Source organism: Pseudopipra pipra, chromosome 6 (genome assembly GCF_036250125.1).
Source record: "Pseudopipra pipra isolate bDixPip1 chromosome 6, bDixPip1.hap1, whole genome shotgun sequence".
NCBI lineage: Eukaryota > Metazoa > Chordata > Aves > Passeriformes > Pipridae > Pseudopipra > Pseudopipra pipra.
In genome coordinates, this window is record NC_087554.1 from 4,313,606 (window position 1) to 4,337,414 (window position 23,809).

Below are 23,809 nucleotides of genomic sequence, written 5' to 3' on the forward strand. Positions count from 1 at the left end.
AGGGACAGAACTTGATACACTTAGTTCAGTGAGCTGTGCCTTTGAAAAGGTCTGCAATAAAACAAGTTCTGGGGTCGCTTGTCTGAGAGATCTGAGTATCTTTCCATTCTGTCTGCAGCTGCCTCACCAGACAAAAATAGGTGTATAGGAATAATAAAAGTAAACCCTGATCCAGTTATTTGCCTTGAGAGAGCACAATCATATACTCATATTTAACAGTACTTAAATCCACTCGGAATATCCCTGAAGTCAACAGGGTGATTACAGAAAGATGTGTCAGTGATGAGCATATTCCAGTCCCATCCCCATGCAACAGTCCATTGATTTTATTTTTCCCCCCCAAAGCTATTTTGATATAAATATACTGATTAAATATAGAGAAACAGAAGCCTTACATTGAACTGTGCCATTGGTTGTGTAGAGGGGACCAAAAAAAAGCAGCTATTTGCTATTGATGAAAAATCAACTTGGTGGATTTATTAGAAGAATAAGAAAGTTATAAACAGATAAGGTTAACTTTCTCCACCAGCACTAAGGAGGGAAGCTGTTACCACGTGTTTTTCAGTCTTTGACCAGTTAATGTCTCTGGTTTAATTGTGGTTTTGAGATGCTCATTCACAGGGAAGATGGAGTGAATGGCCCTATTTCAGAGGCCAGTAAGCTGCAATCAACATGTGTCTATTGACTGAAATTAACTGTTCATTGGCAGTGCTGCTCCTGACCGTAGACTAGATAATCTGTTTGCTGAGCCTGTACTAAATTGCTGCAATACATTGAATATCTTCCACAGTTTTAAAAATTGGAAATATATTTTAAAAAGAGAACTCAGTAGCTTTATTTGTCAACATTTTTGATGAGCAACTTTCACCTTCCTGCTGTTTATGGGACATCTCAGTAACATTTAGATAGAAAAAAATGATTTCTTGACAGAGCCCACAAGTGGGATTCCTTCTATATGTGCTCTTGGTATTTTAACTGAAAGACTGAGGGGAGAGATCCAGGATGAAGTATTTATGGAATATTAAAGGGAATGGAATTAAACCAAGTCAGGCTGAAGTCAGTAGATAAGAGACACTAGTTATGTTTGTGTTCCTGGAACATTCCTACCTTTGCCTGGCATCACCTATTTTTACATCTCATAATTTTTTTAATTGTTCATTTCTTTCTAGTTCAAAGATTGCAGAATTGGAATGTGAGAGATGACCTTGGCAGGAGTGAAGGGAGTTAATTGCAAACCCTGAGGATCGAATTCATCCAAGTGCAACTGCTGTAGCTGGCAATGCTCTGAATTAGATAATTTTTCCCTTCTCTTTTATGTTTTTTGTATAAACAAACACTGCTCAATTTTATTTTTTTTTAACTCTGCATATCTCACACCTGGGACAGCCCAGCCTTTCTTCCACATTACTGGCTGTAAGCAATTTGTAGTGTTATTGTTGTGTTTCCAAAGTAGCTCCTATATCTTCTGATCTCGCTGTTTTGGAGCAGGGGTGGGGTACAAACACAGATTATTTAAATTCTCTGCAAAACTGCAAGGAGAGGAATCTCTCTGTGTATGAAATGGAGCAGCACAGAGCAGAGTATGTGGAGAATAAAGACACTGCCAGGCCTGACACATGGGGAAGGCATTACAGGTAAAAAAGAGAATGCACAGTGAAACAAAAATTTGATGATAATGGCTGTAGTGGAGCCATGAGCCAAAAATGGGCTGTCTTGGGACCTTGCTGATGCATATTCACTGGTTTTCATGATCTGAGAAGTCTCAGGTATCACAGATGCAGGTGGGACCGGTCACCTGAAAGATTACCCATTTCATGTGGTCCTGGGCAACCTGCTGTAGCTGGCCTTGGTTTTGAGCAAGGGGTTTGGACTGAATGATCTGCAGAAGTGCCTTTCTACCTCAGCTTCTGTGGTTCTAATTCCAGTATTTGTCCTTAAAGTTCTTGTACCTCTGTCCTCTTGGTAACTTCCCTCTCATCCACAGGTGAGATGGTGAAACATACCTTGTTTCCTAAAACTGGTTCTTCACAGTCAGTGCAGTCGTTGGTCCTCACCACCTACCTAGAGAAGCATAAGGCATTTGACAGCCTTTGTCCTCTCAGTCACAAAACATTTGTTTGCAAAAAAAAACATTTTCTTCTTTCATAGACATTTTTCTGGTGGTGGGTGGAAATCCCCAGAAAGACTGGCACTGACCTAAGCCATTCCTGCTGAAAGTCCCTGTTTGTCTAGATGTTTGGAAAGTGGATGGATGATCTCTGGCTGTCTTGTTTAGCAGTGAAGAGATGACAGCCACTGTGTATGTGTGTGCTACCACCCTGCAATTACTGTAACTACAGCTGCAGTAATTACTGTACTGTAAAGATGCCCATGTCGAGCTCTTGGCTTCTGCTCTTGAGTTTCCATCTGTGCAGATAAAAAAGAAGGTGTAAGAAAATGAGAGCCTGGCAATTCAGCTGCCTGGAGTCTCAGGGCTGGTGCACCCAGGAATCCTCAGTGCCTGCAGGCACCCTGGGCTGTGTGTTGTTTGCTGTTCATGATGAGAAGAATGAGCAGCAACCCAGCATTAAAAATGAAGGGAAAATAATGCAGGGAAACCTAAAACAAAACTGTTTGAGCATTATAGAAACAAAGAAATGAGTAAGACAAGGTCTTCTGGCTTCTTTTTCCGCCTTTTGGACAGTGAGTGCCTATTGATACAGTAGAGGACTACGGAGTCTGCATTTCTCTGCTTGATTCTTGCTGGTTTGCTGTCTTTTCCTATGAGCCTGTCTCCATTTTTCCTTAAATAGATCCTTAATTGTCAGTATTGTAATACCAACATCATGCTTTTGTACTAATATACCTAAAAAGCAGCAACTCGGTGGATGAAAAGTTCTGAGCACGTAGCAAAGAACAATGATGGTATCAAGCCAGCAAGTTTCTCCTTTTTCAGTAATTGCTGTTTCCAATTGAAGTTAATATTGTTTCCTATTGGACTAAATTACAGCCCTTCCCTTGCAGAACTTGCCTGTTTCCTGAGGAAGGAGTTAGCTGGTGCTTTAACAAAGGCCACACTAAATAAATACAATTGTGAGTCTTTGCTGTGCAGCAGCCAGGGCTGGCAGGTTGTTGGGGGCTTTGCTGTTATTGTTCCTGACATCTCTGTAACACAGAGCTGAGAGCAAAGCTCCTCTGAAGAGTAAATGTTTCTGGGTGTAATTTATGATAATAGCAACAATCATTCTTTTTCTCTGACCTTGTGGAGATTAGAACTAAGCTTTCCCTGGGGTAATCCTAGATTGGTGTGTCTCTGCTTGGTTTCCTTTTTAAAGGAGACCCTGGCAATTTGCAGTTCCCTGTCCCATACCTATGAGTGCCTGTGCTGCCATGACCTTACGGTAAGTCGGAGCTCAACTGCCCTGTTTTAATCACATGTTTTTACAGTAACTGCTGAAGTGGCTGTTTGAAAAAGCATGTCTGCTCTGCAAGACAAATCCTATTCAAATGAGTTGCATGTCTGAGCTGATTCAGCCCTGGTTCATGAATTCTTCTGGGGCTAAACCACCTGGTGTTGATACCACGGGTGCTGGTCTGACATGTTTGCTGAGAGAGGAGAGACCAAGCTGTGCTTTGCTGCTGCTTATCTGGGGTGATGCTGCTGAAAGGGGCACTCTCACTCTGGAGCCAAACCACTGACAACACGAGTTCCACTGAAGAGTTTGTACCTGGATTAGAAAGTGTATCATAATGGCTAGAGGATAGAAGGGGGAGACAGGAGCTGGAAAGTTTTATTCCTGGAAAACTCTCTGCTACTGTAAGGAATTCAGTTCATGATTCCTCACCCCTTTGGCTTCCTTGAGAAATGGAAAAGATCCTGCCAGAGAAACATGGGGCTCTTCTGAGACAGGTGCTGCACAACTAGAGACCTTTTCAGTAGGAAAGGATGAGTTGTCCATGATGCATTACTAGAGGATAGTTAATTAGTTGAGAGGAACAGGAGCACATTAGCATGAAATTATAACAGGACTAACATAACCTGTATCTTGCTGTAATTACGTTGCTCCGAGCAGCCAGACTGTGTGATTAAGAGTTCCCTCTGTGCAGCTCTGCACTGTGCCAGGTAGTCAGTGCTCAGTTCCCTGTTGGGGCTGCCAAATTCTTCAGGAAGGATCTCTCTGAAGAGTTGGTGCATTAGAACATCACAGAAACATATGTGCCTTTAAATGACTTTCCATCTGGGCATGCCATTCTTCCTTACACAAGAAGTTACAATAGTTTAATTAACTCACTTTGGGACCACTTTTAGTCTGCTAAACTGTCTGTTTTGAGACACTTAATATGGTTAAGGATAAGTGGCCAAACTGGCTTAATCTGAGAGCAAAAGGTCATTTGCCCCAGGACAGTGATGTGGCACAGTTTTGGCTATTTACAGCTTTAGCCACACAGTCAGGGCTCAGAGGTACCTCCTGTGAAGAAAGGTAAATGAAAATCAGTTTGTTCTCAAATAATTTTGTTTCTTCAGGTTTTTTTGAGGAAAAAACTCTGGGAAGAAAGATGTTTCCCATGTCTCATCTTTTTTTGTGTGTTTGGAATGCAGAGCACTGGCTGCTGATAGAAAGGTTTATTCAAGCAACAGGTGCTGAAGTGTAGAGCATATGAAGATTTTGAGTGAAAATATTTTTCTCAACAAGCTGGAAAAGAATAATTGTGCATATTGTACTTGGCATTAGAATTGATGCACTTTCAGCTTTGTCATTTTTAACATCTCAATCATTGCTGCTTCTGTGGTTTTAGATCTGCTTTCTGGCCACAGGGGGCTGAAAAGAAAAAGAAAATCCTTGTAATTTGGTATTAGAAACAAAAATTATTATTTTGTCATGCTGGTCATTAGCTGAGGAGGCAGCTGGAGCTTGAAACTCCTCTGTGTTCCTGTGGTAACCACAGTGCTGCACCCTCTGCAATGGTCAGCACGAACCAGGTTGGGCTTGTTGCAAGAACAGGTTTTGGGTGTGGATAAGAAAACTTCACTCTCTTACCCCCCATTAGAATTTTTATCTAATCTGTTAATATAAGGCTATTTAAGTGTGGCTTTTTAGAGAGAGAGATGGGGTAACAGATAACCTTGATATGGAGACTTGTGGGACAGTCGGGTTTTTTCATCTCCCTGGACTGCAGGTGTCCTGGGTATAAACAAACATTGCTGGGTCTTATTCAATCATTTGCCATCCTGGCATAAAATCTGCAACTCTGTTGTTCAGAACACATGAGATGTTAGGCGAAACTTATCTACTGAAAGATCTATATATTGAGGTATTTTTATTACTTTAATTATTCTTATTTGAAATTCAGTGAAAGTTCACACACAGGCAAAGCAAGAGACTGCTCAGCAGCACTGCTGGTACTGAAAGCAGACTTAATAGTGGAATTTGTGGCATCTGCTGAGAAGCACTGCAGCTCCAAATGTTGAAATGTAATGTAGGCGTGCTCTAAATTTAGGATATTTGGAAACAGAAGGAATTTGAGCTGGGCCAGTTAAATCCATCCACCTATCAGAATCCCAGAGTTAAGCTGTTGTGTCTGCCATTCCCAGTGTTATTTAGGTTGTGATACCCATTGATAGGACCATGGAAATCACAGGGATAGCAGCATAAAAAGAGTTTGAAGTTGGGAGATTTCACAGTATTGAACACAAAAGGGAAGGATGGGATGATTTCTAGTCTGGCATAAAAGAACTTCATTGCAGTGATAGTTTTCTTTAAACAGGACACTTCTGTTGCTTTTATTTCTCATATCTGTACCTTTACATGGCACTATTTATTTATTTATCTAAGGCAAAATGCAAACATGGATCTAATTATACTTTCCGGTAGAAAACAGAAACAAATCCATTCACCACTGGTAGCAAACAGAACACCTTCTTCATCCTGCACATCAACTCTTCAATATTTTAAGACAAGAACTAAGGAACAGAAACTCCCTGAAGATTTAGGTGAAATATGTTCATTAAGCAGCTTGCCATTCGGACAGAGTCTTACTTTCTTGAAAAATAATAATTTAAGAAATTATTTGATCCAGCAGTGATGTTACTTCTCCTTCTGAACTTTCATTTATGACAGATTTGATGTGTCTTACCTGGCACTGGTATAGTTCTGCCTGTTCATCCACAAATGCCACACACTGTGGGCTTGAATGCCTTTTATTCAAGAAAGTGGACTCTTAAATTTTGGCTCTTTTGTGAGACCTTCTGTGATTGTAAGAAAGCAACCAGAAATTGGGTTGTGTAATTCCACTGTGGGGGTGGAGTGGGTACCTGATTTCAGAGCACACATGGCGCAATTGTACCTAAGAGAACTCCAAAACCCATTCCTGTCATCTGCATGTACTGGTGTGTTCCTCGTGCCTCCATGCTAAATTAGTTTCTGGAACATCTCGGATTGCGGGAATGTGGAAAGCCAAAAGATTACTTAGATTTTAATTAAGGAAGCACTGACATCAGCAAGGGGGTGAGCGACGCCACACAATGTCCATGCTCACGGGAGCGTGACATGGCACACAAGTGTAATGTCAATTAAAGTTATTAAAAAAATACAGTTTGATCAACTATTTCTCAGTTCTGAAAAGGAAAGAATCATCTTTTTAACCTTGAAGTGTTTTGCCTCTAGATACCAGTATTTTGTGTTTTAAAATTCCTCTTTTGAAACACTAATTAGGTTTTGGCTTATGCTGGGAGGTAAATGGGAAACGTTCCCCTATTCATTGTGAAAACCCTTTGCTTTGGTGAGAATTGTCTTGTGTTTGACTGAGCAAACTTTTTCAGTTGTAATTAATTAAACAGCTTTCAGTTTTCCAGAACTACACAAAAATATTTATCTTTCTGGCTCTTTGTTCCCACAGTTGTAACTCAGGAGCTTCAGGCAGTTTTCCTGAGCGTGGCAACGCTCTGTGTCAGGATTTTACAACTGGGCCCTGAAAGTGAGTTCAGTGATTGAATCTGGCAGATTGGTCTTGGCTCGAGAATCAGCATATGTTTTTAACATATGCATGTTGGCAAATCAGATTGAAGTCATAACTAAAAGGCCTGTTATCTCAATCCTCCTCGTGCTGTTGGGAATTAAGTAAAATGGGCAAAAAAAAAGTGAGGAAGGAGTCTCAGCAGTGGATAGTGAAGAACCACACTGACCCCTGATAATCTGCTTTGAGAGACCAACGGGGTTTTTTTTTAGTTTGCCAGCAGAGCTGCTGGAATTCACTGTAGGAGTTACCTCTTGGTTTTTCTGCCCACAGGATCAAGGCTAATCCAAGAATAGCAGACACCCCACTCTGGCTCTGTGCCCGTGTTTATCTCTGACTATCACCTAGCATGCTGTTACAAGCTCATTTCTGTCATGCGTCTCATTTGGATTCATGTCCTGCTCCAAAATGGACCAGTGTTTTCCTTTGCTGCAGGAATCATCGTGCATGGCAAGGTTTTCCTTGGTCAGTCTCCTTGGGGTGGGTCCTGGGTACCAGGACTCCATGTGTTGGACTTGTTGGATCTTGTCTGGGAGGGTGTTTTGTGCTTGCAAAGCAGGGTAGACACCTTTTTGTAAGAGCTGGGAGAGGCTTAATAGATCTGATGTAGATGACCTGGCCAGAACCACTGTTAGAATCATGGAATCATCATGGAATGGTTTGTGTTGGAAGGGACCTTAAAGACCAACTCATTCAGCTCCCCTGCCATGGACAGGGACACCTTCCACTAGATCAGGTTGCTCCAAACCTCATCCAACCTCAGACACTTCCAGGGATGGGGCAGCCACAGCTTCTCTGGGCAACCTGCACCAGGGCCTCACCACCCTCACAGTCAGGAATTTTTTCCCAATATCCCATCTAACCCTGCCCTCTGGCAGTGGGAAGCCATTCCCTGTGTTCTGTCATTCAGGCCTTCTCCAGCTCTCTTGGAGCTCCTTTAGGCTTTGGAAGGGGCTCTTAAGTTCTCCTGGGATCCTTCTCTTCTCCAGGCTGAACACCCCGAGCTCTCCCAGCCTGCCTCCAGAGCAGAGCTGCTGCAGCCTGTGGAACATCTTCGTGGCCTCCTCTGGACTCCCTCCATATCTCTGGAATTGCTCCATGTTAATTGAGGTCAAGACTGCAGTTAGGTCCAGACTCAGAACAGTTCATCTCCTGAACTGTTTGCAGTAGTTTTCACTTTATGGAGAGTTTTAGGACACCAAGGAGTTGGGAGGAGCAAGAGGAGCAGGAGGTGGCGACTCACAATGTCCATCAGGGATCAAACAGCTCCGTGTGGGGCTGGGGGGGCAGATGGGAGTCGGTCACATCCTTGACCACATAACTATGACCAGATTGCTGTAGTTAAACTATCATGTGTATCTATATCTGCCTCTGATCATCAAGTATATACAATTTAGGTTGGTTTTAATTATTTTCTATCCCTCTAGAAACCTTCCTCCTGCCACAGCACACAGATGTTACAAACATGTTTTCCTGATGGTACATTCCAGAGCAGCACCAGTGCTTGTTTTCAGCCTGAAAATGGAATCTTTCCCCTGTTGTTAAAGTTTGTAAAATGTGATTATAATAAATAAACCACAGACTTGGGGGGCTTTTTTAAGATTCCCAGTGAATTCCCTTTGTGCCTTTTTTTAGTGAGCTCAAATCTAGTTTTGACTTGGTTTTGCATGAAGTAAAACCTGTGTGATGCTGCATCTTATTTTTAAGTGTGATTTGCAAAGGATGGAAAAGGTGTTATTTCTGTCTGTGGTTACGAGGAGTGGTAGGAGAGATCAGAGCTGCTGGTTCTAGATTGAAACTATCCTTGTACCATTTTATATTCTCTAAGCAGAGGAAGCTATGAATGCAGATTTAGTGGAGAAAGGATCCAAATAAATATAATATTATCCAGATGGTTTTCATTCCATCAGTGTCTGACTGAAGGATGACTCACTAAACTCATGGCATATCCAAGCCAAGACCTTGGTAACTTGATAATGATCCACTAAAATTTGAGAACTCTTATCTTCTGAGATGGGAGCCAGCCATTGTTTTAAGGGGATTCAGAAGAATACCTTTTGGGTCAGTTGAAAGTGATTGAATTTCTTCTTCCTTTTCTGTGAAGATGTGAAAACTGTCTGCTTTAAAAGACGTGGCATGTGTTGAGATGATCCTTGAGTAGGATCCAGCATGGTAATTCCTATCTTTTCTCTGTAAATATGGGAAGTTTAAAAATTCTGTAAAATATTTTTAAATCTGTGAGGAATGGCTTGTGACTGAGACTGATTGTATTTTGGAGCAAAGATTTTGTGTTTCTTCTAAATCAGCATTTCTGTTGTTGTTCTATTCACATGTAATTATATACTCTGAGATATTATTTTTTTCCTGCTGGCTGAAGAGGGGTTTTAAGTGTTTGAGATTCCAAATTATAAATATGCCACTGATTTCCACATAAGCATGACCTGGTTTGGGTTTTGGATACTCTGTCTTGCCTCAAAGTCTTTTCCCTTCTCCAATTCATGAGACTTCACTCTGATTTCTTTTTCACTCTGCTGCCATCCTGGGGATTTTCCCATCTTTGTACAAAGTTTTAGTCACTTTGAGCTCTCTCATTTTAGGGCAAGGTGGGACTGAGCCATAGAGTTTGGTTCCAGCATTAAACTCAAACAGTATACTGAAAACCTTTCTTTATTTTTTTTTTCAGTCCCTTGCAAAAACACACACTGATCTTTAAAGATTTGAGGTTCTTTTCTGCAGTAGAATCTGTATATTTCCAGTAAATCAAATATGGGGATATACCATGGACTACCCCACTCTGACCAAACATACTCTGATGCTTACACTTTTTGTGATGCTAAAGTTTGTGTGTGTTTAAAATGTTATCAGGGACTTAGAGAGCAGCAGTTACAGATGAAGGGAAGAGAAAGTTTTCACTCAGAAGACCATAGGACAGGCAGGATGGGAGACTGTGCATGTGTGTGTGACTCAGGACCTGCTCAGGCTGCCAAGAGTGAGGTGAATTTTGCCATTCTCACCTGCTTCCATTAGGACACTCATTTCTTCCCTACTTTAGAAGAAGGAGACTTTTGTTTAGAAGAACAAGGTTTTTCTCTCTTGCTGTCACTGTTGGCTCCTGCTTTGTTTTGCTGGAGCAAAACAGGAGGCAATGAAAAACAGCAGAGAAGAGGTGTGGCTGCAGGGAAAATGTCTCCTTCTTGCTTCTTTTTTCCTTCAGGTTGGATGGGGCTTAGAGCCACCTGGTCTAGTGGAAGGTGTTCCTGGATTTGGAATGAGATGATCTTTAAGGTTCCTTCCAACCCAAAACTATTCTGTGATTCTTCAGCAACCTAATCACAGGACCCTCCTGAGGACCCAGGGAGGAGGAAGGAATGTGACAGCATGTCTGTTTTTTCTGGGAAAACTGACTGTTTTCACCTGAGGTAGCAGATATTCCTCACTTCTGAGAGTGAAGCTCCAAAGCACTGTCCCAGCATTCAGTGCAGAGGAGGGATGACATAATTTTCTGACTCCTCTGGAGGTCTTTCCTTTTTGCATACAATTAACTTCCCTCTACCAGAAATACCTGGATCCCAGCACTCTTAAAAACCTTCAGAAGAACCCAGGAGGCTGGTTTCCTTGTGATAGATAAATCATAGAACACCAGCTTGGAAGGGACCTCAAGGATCACTTGGTCCAACCTTTTTTGGCAAAAGCAAGTTGGCCAAGCATCCTGTCCAGACAAATCTAAAAGTGTCCAATATTGAGGAATCCACTACTTCCCTTGGGAAATTGGTCCAGTGGCTGACTGTTCTCATTGTGAAAGTTTTCCTCTTGTGTCCAGACAGAATCTCCCCAGGAGGAACTGGTACCCAGGAGATCTGTGATTCCACAGCTTCTCCTCTAGGATGCTGCATGTGACCTCCACATGCCAGTACCTTTTTCCAGGAAAAAGCTAGTATAAAATTGATATAAAATCTCTGCCAAGTGCTGCTTGGCCTCCTTGGTTATGTCTAATAAAACAATGTGGTTTAGTTCAAATGAGTGGGAAAAGCCCACAGTGAAGTCCAGCCTTTCTCAGAGCACATCTCACCCAGCTCCGACCTGATCCCCTTGGGAATGGAGTGGCTGTCCAGTTCTAAATGGAGAGAATTTCAAAGAACCTATGGATGGAATATTGACAGCACATGACAGTAACAGACATCACAGAGTCTGTGTCCCCAGTGAGCTGCTGCTGGAATATGACAGTTTCCCAAGGCTTGGATCACTTCATATGTGGAATTTAATGAGCTGCCAAATGCTTCTAAATGTCAGAAAGACCAGAGGAAAATGGCACTTTGCAGAATGTGGCACAGACAGGAATGCAGAGACAGAAATTAATTCTTTAGCTTGCAGCATCTCCCAGTTAATTTTCCATGAAGGTTTTTCCCCTTCCCCTCCTGCAGTGTTTTTCAGACTGTGAAATGATCAGTGATTCCCTGGAGGCAGATGGATGCCCAGGTTAAGGGCCACAGGGATGAGAATTGTGTTTTATTTTCTAAAAAATGAATAATTGCATTTATTTTCTTAGTGCAATGTGACCCAGTGTGGGTGTTTTATCCAGTATTTCTTCTTTCTGCTTCGATCCTGTGATAATGCTGCTTAGCTGGTGGAGTGTCAGTGAGCAAAGATAAATCTGTTCCTATAGTATGGAGAAAGGAAATAGTTGGATAAAAGGGTGGAGGGAGGAATAGAAAGCCCATCCTCAAGCTAGAAATTTGGGAGAAAAGTAAAGTTTTTACAGCAAAATAGCAATTGGAGTCATTATTGTCACCCCTGATAGAATAATGGATAATAAAGAATGAATTATCCAACTTGCGCAGCAATACCAGTGGTGGGGGTTGGAAAATCAGAAGAGCATTATGAGGAGAACATCCTTCCTGACGCTGCCTTTTGCAATCCAAAGCCTGTTTCCCTTTGGACACAGGGTAACCAGGCAGTCTGAGCTGTCACTTTTAAAGCCTTTGGAAAAATCTGTTGAGATTAAAAAAAGAAACAAAAAAAAAAAATCCTTTTTCTTTCCCATTCCTCCCCAAGCAAGTTTTTCCACATTCAAATGGCTTGTTTGGAAGCCATTTATAACCCTGGCACATGTGGATTTTTTTACAGAATGGAAATTTAGGTGTTATTTCTGGTGCAGACTGCGTGGTATTTACTGTTGGCTGACCAGTGCCATGAGTAACAGTTCCCAAGGTATGATGAGGGCTGGATCCACATGGTTCTCTGTCCAGCAGTGTTCCCATCATTGGGAGTGTCAGGGAAGCTGGGATGTGGCCTAAATCTTTATCTAGCATAAAAAGTGGCAGATATAATTGCTTGGAAGATGAGCTTTTCCAGTGCTCCTGAGCTTTTCACCCCATCTAACTTTAATTTAATTCTGTATTTAATTCTGGTGCTTTTAGCCTCCCTTGCCCACCTCTCTGTCCTCTACAGAGCTTGAATCCCATACTAGGGACTCTCAGAGTACATAGAAAGTACAAATAATTAGTTTTGGCTCCTCCCTTAAGGACCTGAATTTAAAAAGTGTAAATGCCTCATTTGCAGGCCTGATAAGGATCGATGTTCTCTGGAATAGGCTGTTGAAAGGCAGCTCCCAAATGCCTATTGACAATTGCTGCTCTTCTCTTAGGGAAGTCATTCAGCTCTGAATTGGCTGGGCTGGAGTGATTCATCCCATCCCGTTCTTTTCAGAGGAGCTACTGGGTGATTTTCAAAGTGATAAATGTAGCAACCCTGATAGTCCCATTCTTTGACATCAAATAGACAGGTAACAACAGTCCTGTTAAAAACACCTTTGTCTTGGCAATCCAGGGTGGATCAGGTGCTTAAAACACCTCTGATTTTGTAGATGCTGCTTCTCCACTCAGAAGAAGAGAAGGAGAAGAGGGGAAAAACAGTGGATGTGCTTGCAAAGTAACAATGGCAGCATTTTAAGGGTGCACATTGAAACTGGTAAAACGGAAAGAGCACATATTTTACAGAGTGGAGTTACTCCACCCTCAAGGGTGTTCAAAGTCATAACAAAGGGAGTTCTGCTTGCAAATCCCATTATGGATAAATGGTTTCTAACGGGATCGGTGCTGCTCACTCTTACTGCTCTCACATGAGAGTGCACATGTACACACACAGAGCTTTGAAAATGCCTTTCGTGGCTTCAGCTGGTTTCATTAATGCCCAAATCACTTCATATTTCCTCATCTGTATCTTTTTTCTCACTGAACTTTGTAAAGAAATCGATACTTTCTCCCCTATTTTCTTTTGAATGCTTAAATGGAAAAGCCTTTTTTGTTTTCACACCGTTAATAAGGTCATTACTGGAAATTAGAGAGCTGGCACTTCCAAGCCTTCCTCTGGGATGGCAGGTATCCTTGGGGAAAAATCAAGCAAATAATAGATCGGTCTGGCTGTTTATTGAGAGGGTGGATGAGATATGTTGTGTATGAGTATTATGGTACCTATATATTAATGTGTAGTCTCAGTATTGTGCTCATTCTTCTTGTAGGAATGAGGGGGCCTCATCACCAGTGCTGTTATTACCTTATTTATATCCCTTTATTGCCTTGAAACCCTTCACATGGAGTCAAACCTCCCTGCTCCACCAGTTTTGCTGTGCTCTAGAGGGTCAGGTGGGCAAAAATGGAGTCCTGAGAAATGTAGGATGTGAAAAGCTATTAGATAGTGGTAATGTAAAGCTTAATGGAGGTAGGACTGAATTAGCCTGGCTTAACTGAAGTTTCAAACCATCAAGGATATTTTTCATGTTCCTGGTAATGGAGCAGCCTGTACGTATGGATTATTTAGAACGGACACAATTGTTATATAAGCTGCATGCTGAGGTGAGAACCCCTCTGATTCAAAGCAAAGCACTGGAGGGGCCTGACCTGTAGCTAAGAACAGCAGAAGGAGGTCCCTTCTGTTCAGGCTCAGTACAAAATGAGACCAGCATGGCCCTATTTTTGGTAAGAAGCTGCTCAGATGACCAAGGCTGAGCAGTTCCACCTCCTTCCCCCTGCTGTGACCTGCCAGTCTCTCTGAGCACAGTTTGCCTCCATAGGTGGGTTTTACCCGTGCCAGCCTCCGACCTGCAAGCAATGAAGTGTCCTTCTGCATCAGGCAGTGTTAAATGATGGGCTTTTTCTCATTTTCACAGCCCCTTCATGCTCCTGCCCCCGCTGATGGAGTGGATGAGAGTGGCCATCACCTACGCCGAGCACCGGCGCAGCCTGACCGTGGACAGTGATGACATCAGGCAGACAGCCAGGCTGCTCCTACCTGGGCTGGACTGCGAGCCCAGGCAGCTCAAGTACGTGGCCTAAGCTTTATAAGCACCTACAGTAATTGTATGACTTATAATATCCTTACTGCATTTCACGGGAGCCAGAGCTCACGATACTCCACAGGTGACACCTGTTTAACCTTTAGGTACTCCAAGAGGTAAAGAAGCTTTGGCCAAACTCAGCAGAGATTTTTGTCTTGCCAAAAGTAAGAATGAGACAGACTGAAAAACAAAGATTTGGGGGATTTTTTTATGCCTTAATTACAAGATTATTCTTTGCTTTTTAGGATACCTTGAATGAAAGATTTAAACTAACAGAAAAAAGAGAGAGGAATCCGTCATTCCCAGTGCCATTTATATGACCCTTTAAAGCAGTCTTTTGTATCCAGCACATTTAGAGGGAAAGGAAATCTTAGAACTGATTGATTGATTGATTGATTGATTGATTTATCCCTGGCTTGCTGCGTGACTGTAGGCAAATTGAAACTTCCTTTTCCTCATGAAGCACAGGCTAAAAGTCTGTTTATTAAATAATAATAATGATGTTCCTTGCAGTGGTGATGCACCAGGTAGGGTATGTTGACATCCCTGAAAGAGAAGTTGTGCAGAAAAACAGAGTATAATTAGTATAACCTAAAATTCAGACCTCTAATATCTCTTCTCTGCCACAGTCCCCCACAACAACTGTTTGAGTCTCAGTGGATGAAGCCTTCTAATAGGATGCTCTTGTTTTATGTTTGCCAGATGATTTATTTGTAAACGTCCTCAGCACTCACCTGTTATTGGTTAAATGAGAATCTAAGTGGGGAAATATTAGATTTCAGAGAGCTGTATTTCCCTTCCACTTACTTAAATATAAGTGTTGGGGAGGTTAATATTATTAGCACACAATGTTTTTATTATTATTTTTCCTCACTGCAGAGCAAATTTAAATCACTTGTTTCCAGTAATTCTAGTAGTAGTTTAAATCACTTACTACCACTAATTCTAGTAGTTGTTTAACCCACTTGTTTCCAGTAGTTCCAGTAGTAGTTACTGCTTATGGAATGCAAAGAGCACACCAGGTTCCTGCTCTGTTCTGAAAATATCCCTTCCCAAACTAGGACACCTCAGCCCTATCCCATCCTCTGCTCTGCCTTCCTCATTCCTCCCAGCCCACCTCCAGTTCTTCAGTCCCTTCCCTGGACACAGGAGCTGCTCTCTGGGCAGCTGCAGGAGCACAGCCTTCACTCTGGGAAGCGTGCAAGGGTTTCCCTCTCTTCTCCACAGGATAACAACTCACACATGGAAATCCTGCTGTGGTTACAGCTGCTGCTCAGCAGCGAGCAGTGAGCTCTCCCCCCCAGCTCTTGTAGGATTTTTTATCACATTCTAAAACAAAAAAATTCCTTTGCATCCATCAGAGAAAATTGCACTGTCCAGCTCTAGAACAACAGGAACTTCTGCATGCCTGAGCCTGTGGGTCCCCAGCAGCAAAGCTCACGCATTATAACTTCAAATTCTTGTGCCTCAACTGGCCTCCTGGCAGCTCTACACTGAGAACTACAGCCCCCTTTTTTTCCGGGGTCCCTGACACCTCTGTTCTGTTTCTCTGGTGGCTCTGCAGGGCTTGTCAGTGAGTGTTCTTCCTCCTGACAATAGCTCTGGGTGGAATTATGCCTGTTGGCAAAACAGGAAAAATATGTGAAGACAAGTGCCATCCCTTCAAAAACTCTTATTTTCTGAGGTTCACTGGATTTCAAGAGGTGTCATTTTATTTCACTTTTTTCACAGAATTCTTCTTTTTCTCTTTCTTCTTACTATTATACAAAGTTATAATATTGTAGCACCATGATACTGTACCAACCACCTTAGTAGAACAGGGTTATTAAAGCCCAGCTGTAAGACTTACATATGTTCAGCATATTAGGCCTTTTACCCCACTGTCCTCTTCTGCTCTGTGCTGTGTCCTGATCTAGGATCTGAGTAGTTCAGTGATCTTGCCTTCAAAAGCTCAGCTGCCACAGAGGCACATTTTACTGCTGCTGTATCTCCAAAGAACCAGTGGCTCCCTTCCCTGCTGACTCTGCCCCAAATTGTGCCCTGCTGCAGTTCCTTTCTCAGAGCAGCTGTGGTGAGATGCTGGTTGCTCTGGTACAAGGGTGACCAGTCCCCAGGCTGCGGGGGGATCTTTGCCTGCTCAGCACGTTGCTCACAGCTTCTGCTCACCATTTGTCATCCACCAGCCACGCAAGCTCAGAAAAAAAATGACCAGCTGAACTAAAATGTGAATAAGATTCATCCTGCATCTTCTATGTGAAGTGATGAGTGTTTTGTTTCTCTGGCAAGGCCATCCAGAGTTTCCAGAAGAGGTTTAGCTGTGCTGGAAGCATCTCATTTATCAGAGGAACTTGGCAGGGTGATATCTCACTCACTGAAAGCTTGCACGAGAGGCTGTGCTGGAAACCAGGCGGGTGGTGGAGGCATCACCCCAAAATAACATCAAAGGCCTGACCATATCAGTGCCCAGCTGAGATAGGAAACCTCCAGTTCGAAAGTGCTTCTTCAGTGAAGGAGATACACTTCCAGGTCTGGATTCAGGAGTCTGTGAGCAGACAACCAGAGGGTTTTACAGTAATCCCTGGGCTCCATGCAGATGAGATAAAGGTTGTTTGATACTCATCTGAAGGATAAGGAGTTAGTAGAGCCTTGTAGAAATGTTAACACACTTTCCTCGTTGGAAAAGAGTTGAGAGTGTTCCGCCGTCTAAATTTCATTTTTATTTCATTTTTTTTTATTTTTTTTTTCCCTTAGAAAAGACTAAGGAATATCTATTTTCTTTCAGAAATGTCTTTATTTCAAAATAACAGCTGGTCCGGTAAGCAGGCAGCAAAATTATTTCATCCTAGAATGATACTGGTATAATAAACAAACTTTCCACCTCTTTCTCCTCCTTGCAATATGTTTTATGTATGTTCGATGGACTATAACAGGCAGAAAAATACAAATACGATATTTAAAAAATATATAGATAATTATTTAAAACAATACAGGGGTTTTTGAGAAGTAGGACTAAGGAGACCTGGTTGTTGCAGGTTTGCACAGCACAGTAACCTCAGTCCTGCTGCAGTAACCCTGGTTGCTCAGTGCCTGTCATGGTTTGGGCACCATCCAGGAATGATTTTGTCTTCCACAGACCTGAATGCTGCTTTAGTTCCTTCCGGAGACTGGATGCTAAAGCTGCTACTGAAAAATTCCAGCAGGATCTGGGTTTCCGGATGCTGAACTGCGGGAGGACAGATCTGATCAACCAAGCAATCGATGCACTGGGACCCGATGGGGTTAACACCATGGATGACCAGGTATGTCACAGAAGACAAACACACCCACAAATTCTCTGCATGAACAACTTCCATGTTCCTTTCCATGTGGCAAATCAATACACCAGGTCGTGTTTGCTGCCTCTCCAAGGATTTTTCTAATTCTACCTCATGTTTTAGTCTGAAAGTGCAGTCTGAAAACATAAAAAAATAACCCCTCAAATTCCCCCCCCCCCATTCTCATACCACCCCTCCAAAAATGCCCATCAGAGGCTGGAATGAATCGTTTATCAGCTGGAATGTAGGTCTGTTCCTTGGATGGGCTGTCTCAGGCACTGAGGGCAGACAGGTTAATACGCAGGCAGTGAATGGAAAGTCTGATGTCAAGACAAAGTGGGTTTTGCTACTGACACTCTTCTGCTTCAACAGCCCAAATCCAGCCTGGGGCAGTGATGAGTGACCAAAAGGTGTTGCTGTCTGATGGTTTTCAGGCTCGTAACAGTTTGGAATACAAGAAACAGCACTGAGAACCCCAGTGGTGTCATCAGTCAGTACTAGATTTGCTCAAAGTCCATCGTGCTGATGTGTCTGTTTATTCATCTTTACCTGTTCTCTGCTCCATTGAACCATAGGGATTTGGTAGTTCTGGGAATCTCTGGCTGCTTCTGCTCGTGCTGTCAGTCCCATCAAGTAACAGCAGAGTCTGTCCTCTGGGGCATCATTCAGTGCATAGAATTAGCTTTTAATTTAAAAAGAAAAAAAACCCACTTCCCCCAAATAAACACTCGTTACAGCTGTCACAGCAAGGAGAATGAGCTGTCATGTCTCTGAAACAAGAGGATATTGAGCAGTGGGAAGGGTTTATGTTCAGGTAGAGATGTTTTCTTACAGACAGCATTTTACTGCTGAATTCTGAACCCGGCACATCTTTTCTGGTACTTCCCACCATTCTGCAGTTTTAGAGGAAGTGTGGCTGTATAGACAAATAGAGCAGAAATATATCCAGGTATGTAGTTGCCTTATTTACGTACCCAATGCCACAAGCTTTGTGGTCACAAATGTGTGTATCCCCCCATAGGTGCGCCTTATATTCACTCTGTCAAAGTGACAAAGGTGGCAGATTTACATTATGAAGGTTTTCCACTTGCTGTATTAAATTTTTTAAAATAAATTTTGCAGTTCCTGTTTCTGTAGCCCTTTTGCTCTCTCAGAGATTATTTTGCTGTGTGAACCTTACTATCCCAGCACCACAGACAGTGGTGCCAAGGCTGTCACTTCTCACTGGGGGGTGTTTCCTACCTCTCATTCAGCCAGAAAACTGGGAGCTGTCTGGCTTTTGTATGTGTGGAGACCCTTGTAAACAGCTCCTTGGAAGTTGGAGGAGTTTCTGCTGTCACTGATTGATGGTCTCATTGCCATCCTATTGATGGGATCCTCTCACCAGCCCTACTGTGAGCGGGGCAGCTCTGTCATCTTTGCCACACAAAGAGTGTTTTGACACCAGCCAAGGAGGGCAGGACAGGCCCCCTCTGGAGACATTGTTGCCTGGAAATTCTCCACTTGATCCTTCATGGCACTGCCAACCCCAGACAGAGTGAAATCCAAGTTCAAGGAGCAAGCTCTGCCACAGCTGGAGTATGAAACCAAAGCTGAATTTTGCCACCAGTTTGTTTTGCCCTTCCTGGAAAGGAATAAGTCAAAGGCAGATGCCCAGCCTTGGGAAAACTGGCAAGATAAAACAGGTCCTGTCATAAGATAGAGTGTATAAGCTCATATATTTGGGTTCTTTTGGTCAGGTTGCACAGTTGGTAGCACCTGCAAGGCCTCACAGACAGGTGTGATCATCTCTCACCTGCCATGTGCAGCAAAAGCTTTAGACAGGACTGCTGGACTAATTTAACATGAAGGCTTTAGATCCAGGTTTGAATTTTGACCATTCCCAGAATGTGAGCATGTTCAGACCCAATTCTCCATCTATGAGTGTGGAGATTTTTGGAAAGAACTCAGAACATGTGCTCAGAAACTCAAATTTGGAGCAGGACCCTGTTATTCCCTTCTAGTGGGGACTGAGCAGCACTGTGGTTTAATGGGATTTGAGATTTTTAGGAAAACACTCTCCTTCCCTTTGCATACTGAGGAACAAGCAGGGAATGCAAAACTAATACTAAAAATTTAAAAAAAGGAAAAGGTAAGTCTATAATTTTAGAACCCTGACCGGGGCAGTAAATATGGGCTTGTACCTGCAGACCTGAGTTTGGAATTCTCAGTTTACTTATCTCTAATGAGAGGGGATCCTCCCAAACCCCCTCACCCTGATATACCTTTGTGAAGATTTTTTTTATAAAGACCTGTACATGTAACTGCCTCAAAGCAGGAAGCTTGGAATTGTGCCTGCTTGGAAAAGATGCCTTGCAAATTCAGGAGCAGAGCTCCTATGTGAGAGATGTAATTCCGTTTTACAATACAGGTCCCAGTAAAGATGAAGCTGTATTATTGTTACACACCAAGCAACAGAGATGCTGCCTGTGAAAAATTCAAATGCCTGCAATAATTAAGGGGGGGGGGGGACAGGAAAGTCATAGGATTTGAGCAGGAATGGATTTTACTAGGCCATTTCCTTTCTGTCCTTGGCTACTTCTGGAATGAACTCCATAAGTAAGGCTCATTTCTCTCATAATTCATCTCTGAGCCGTCATGGTTTGCTGGTTAAGTAGAGAGAGAGATATTTATGGGATTGAAATTCTGAAATATTGTGGCAAATAGGATTTTAGCAATGGGGAGAAGTTGCCAAATAAATTCTTCTGTATTTTTGTGTTGCGTTCTGCTTTCAGTTCATTTGGCTACAAATGAGCCAAGAAATGCTGTTTCTTTGTTGGCAGCCTTGAGAAACCTTGAGAATTGTGGACAATACACAGCAAGGATTTTCAGTGATGCCTTTTGTATTCTTGCAGCCTTGTCCCCTGGTGTTTTGTCCACCTCACTTTCCAATACCAGTATGTTGTTCCCACTCTGCATAGAAAACTGTTTTAAAAACATGTGTTATGCTGTCCCTACACACAAGATTCAAACTCCCTGTGTCTGTGACAGTGTCAGTGTTGATAGATATAGAAAGATAACTTGATTTTTCTTTTCTTTTTCTTTCTGAAGGGTATGACCCCCCTCATGTACGCCTGTGCTGCTGGAGATGAAGCCATGGTCCAAATGCTTATAGATGCTGGAGCAAATTTAGATATACCAGTGAGTAACAGAGGACCCTCTCCCCATAATTATTCATCTGTAAACTAATAGGAGCAGCTATGAAATTCCTTCTAGAAACTAAAGGCTTCAGATCTGGAAGCTTCCAGCAAGGAATTTCTTTCAGAAACCATGTCTTCAGGGATTTTGGAGGGGGGAGAAAACCTTCCAAACCTCTTGGAGAATTTAGTGACTACAATTATGATTGGCATTGGAAGTCTAATAGGCACAGGGGTGGGGGGAGGGGAAGGAGCTGCCATGAGGAGAAACCAGTAAGCCCATTAAAAAGGCTCAGGGGACTGATGGTAGTAGTGTTCTCTAAGTGGCCTAAGTCACTTACAAAGGAAAAAGCCAGGTCTGTACAAGTCTAGAGATGGTGGCAGACAGACAGAGTGGGGAATGACTGCCTGGTTCTCTTCTGCCAGGTTCCCAGTACCTCTCCACGATACCCCTCGGTGCATCCTGACAGCCGGCACTGGACTGCCCTCACCTTTGCTGTGCTACATGGGCACATCTCTGTGGTCCAGGTAAGATTCTGGTTGAGAATCCTTCCAGGAGGCATGGAGGGGCTGAAGTGCAGCACTGTAACCCTGACTCTCAACCTTCCTGAGCACAGATCTGGCCCAGGCTCCACCTGCAGTTTGGTGGGAGCCTCCTAAAAAAACAGCAAAAAACAGCATGTTTGGAAATGAGGAGAAGGAAAATTGATGATGGAATTCCTAACAAAACACAGTGTGTTTCCTTATTTTTCTTTGGTTTCAGTATTGATCCAAGGCTTACTGCTTCAAGAACAATGTTGCACAATCATTTCTTTAGTATTAGACTAAGTAGTGCTTCATGTGGAGTGGTTACAGCTTGACTGCTTGATCAGGAGCTTTCTGACAGTAGATATTGATTGGTTTATAAATTTACATGTGCAAAAATTCTGTGTGTGCTGATTTCTGCTCTAATTGAAGCAAATCATCTGTAACTTTCTCTATAATCCTTGAAAATTGCATGAATAAGACTGACACTGTCGTGGGATTTGAGCCTGCACATCATCCCTGCTCCCTTTTCTGTGGAATTAAGGGGCAGCAAAATGGAGTGGAGTCCTGGAAATCCTACACAGACTTCCATAGGAATTACAAACTGATCACAGCAGATAGTCAATTGCTGATGAATTTAATTTACCTTCTGCTCAAAGGGAAAGAAAAAAAGATATAAGTAAATGGAGGCTGCACACACTCATCATTTGTGTACATTTGTAAATAATTATAAAGATTAGATTTCACCTGGCAAATTGCCTGGGCAGCCTTAATTTACATGTAAGATATGAGTTTGATTCTCCCAGGACATGAAGCCAAGTATATCAAAGCTCCTGCTGGACTGCACTACCCACAATTAGAATATCCTGGTGGATACACATGGACAAGGCTGGTCCTCCCTGCCCTGTCCCACCCCCTGTGCCATCTGCCAGCCCCACCTGGCCATAAAACATCCCCATCACCTTGTAACCTTGTCCCCTTCATCTGGGAGGGGGTTCTTCCCTCACAGGCAGCTCAGTGGTTCAATGAAAGCAGGTTCTGTGTGACAAATCACTGCAGCTGCCAGAGCTCCTTTTCAGCAGGCTCCACAGGGAGCCATGACCAGCTCCAGGGCTAATTCTCTGGAGGAACCCCGCTTCCTGCACACAGCATGAAGCTAAGTGAGATGGACTTCCTGTGCTCAAGAGAAGCTCTGATCGCAGAGCTCTTTGGAGTTGGGAAATTACAATTGCAAAGGCACGTCCATAAAGGAGATAAAAAATAGGTGGTGATGCTCTCCAGGCTGCCAGCTGAGCCCCTTTCCAGAATAAACTCAAATATTGAAAGCACAGTGAACGAAAGAAAATTTACAGAAAGCTGTAAATTGCCATTCATGGTGAGGAATGAGTGAGGAAATACAAGAGAAATTTGCTTCGTAACTAATACTTTGCCGTAGCCTTTGTGTGCGGGCCCTTTGTGTGTGTGCTCTCCTCAGTGTGAATCCACTGGTTTTCCTTCCTAACACACAGCCCCTTCTGTTTTGCCCTTCTGAATTGCTCTTTTCCCACCTCCCTGTCTTCCATGTGCCTGTTGCAGCTGCTCTTGGATGCTGGTGCCCATGTTGAGGGCTCTGCTGTGAACACTGGAGAGGACAACTACGCCGAGACGCCCCTCCAGCTGGCCTCGGCTGCAGGTGAGCTCCTTGTGACCCCAGCATGCTCCATTTCTTGCTTCCACAAGCCTGGTGGGCCCTGATTATCTGCTTTTGCAATTAGTCCCACACTTGCCTCCTCCCAGAGGCCACCACAGCAAAGCTGATGGCACCAACTCCTTTGCAAAGCACTGTCAAGAAACATGAACCAGCCCTGCCTAGTCCAGGCATGTCATGGATCTAAGTAAGATCCAGATGCAAAAAAATTAACAAGTTTAAATCCAGCCTGGGGAAAAATCACTGTTATGTAAAGAAATTTGTTTCATTAGTTTATTAAGTACAAGTAAAATTGTGCATTTCTTCCAGAGGGCTGTCAGGAGTTGGGCATTCTGGGAACAAGTCTGTGCTAGTTGTTGTTTTTCAGTACTTTTCACCTCTAACTGGTTTTACTTTTTTCCCCTTGATTTCTTTCCGCTTCATTTTTGTGCTTTTATGATGAGTCTCTCTGGTTTGCTCTGCTCCAACATTTATTGAAGGGATATTGATACTCACTGTGCTGAGTCTCCTGCCACTCACTCCTCCATCTAATGAGGATAGAGAAAGGAGCCCTGCCTGTTACCACTCCTATTTTTATGCTTCCAGAGAGGAACCATCATAATGTTTCTGTCCATTTTTCCCCAGGAAATTACGAGTTGGTCAGTTTGCTGCTAAGCAGGGGTGCAGATCCCCTCCTGAGCATGCTGGAAGTCAATGGAATGTCCTCATCTCTCCACGAAGACATGAATTGCTTCAGCCACTCAGCAGCACACGGGCACAGGTAAGGCTCTGTTTATGTTCA

The 23,809-nt window shown here is 43.0% G+C and overlaps 1 protein-coding gene across 1 annotated transcript in view; it reads left to right on the top strand.

The window, feature by feature from the left end:
• ABTB2 (ankyrin repeat and BTB domain containing 2) overlaps positions 1-23,809 on the top strand; it is a 116,075-nt gene that overhangs the window by 82,786 nt on the left and 9,480 nt on the right. The window contains exons 4-9 of the mRNA XM_064657112.1: positions 14,159-14,311; positions 17,460-17,625; positions 20,731-20,820; positions 21,243-21,344; positions 22,917-23,013; positions 23,653-23,788. Of these exons, the coding sequence (XP_064513182.1) occupies positions 14,159-14,311; positions 17,460-17,625; positions 20,731-20,820; positions 21,243-21,344; positions 22,917-23,013; positions 23,653-23,788 (744 nt within the window). The remainder of the gene's footprint in view (positions 1-14,158; positions 14,312-17,459; positions 17,626-20,730; positions 20,821-21,242; positions 21,345-22,916; positions 23,014-23,652; positions 23,789-23,809) is intronic.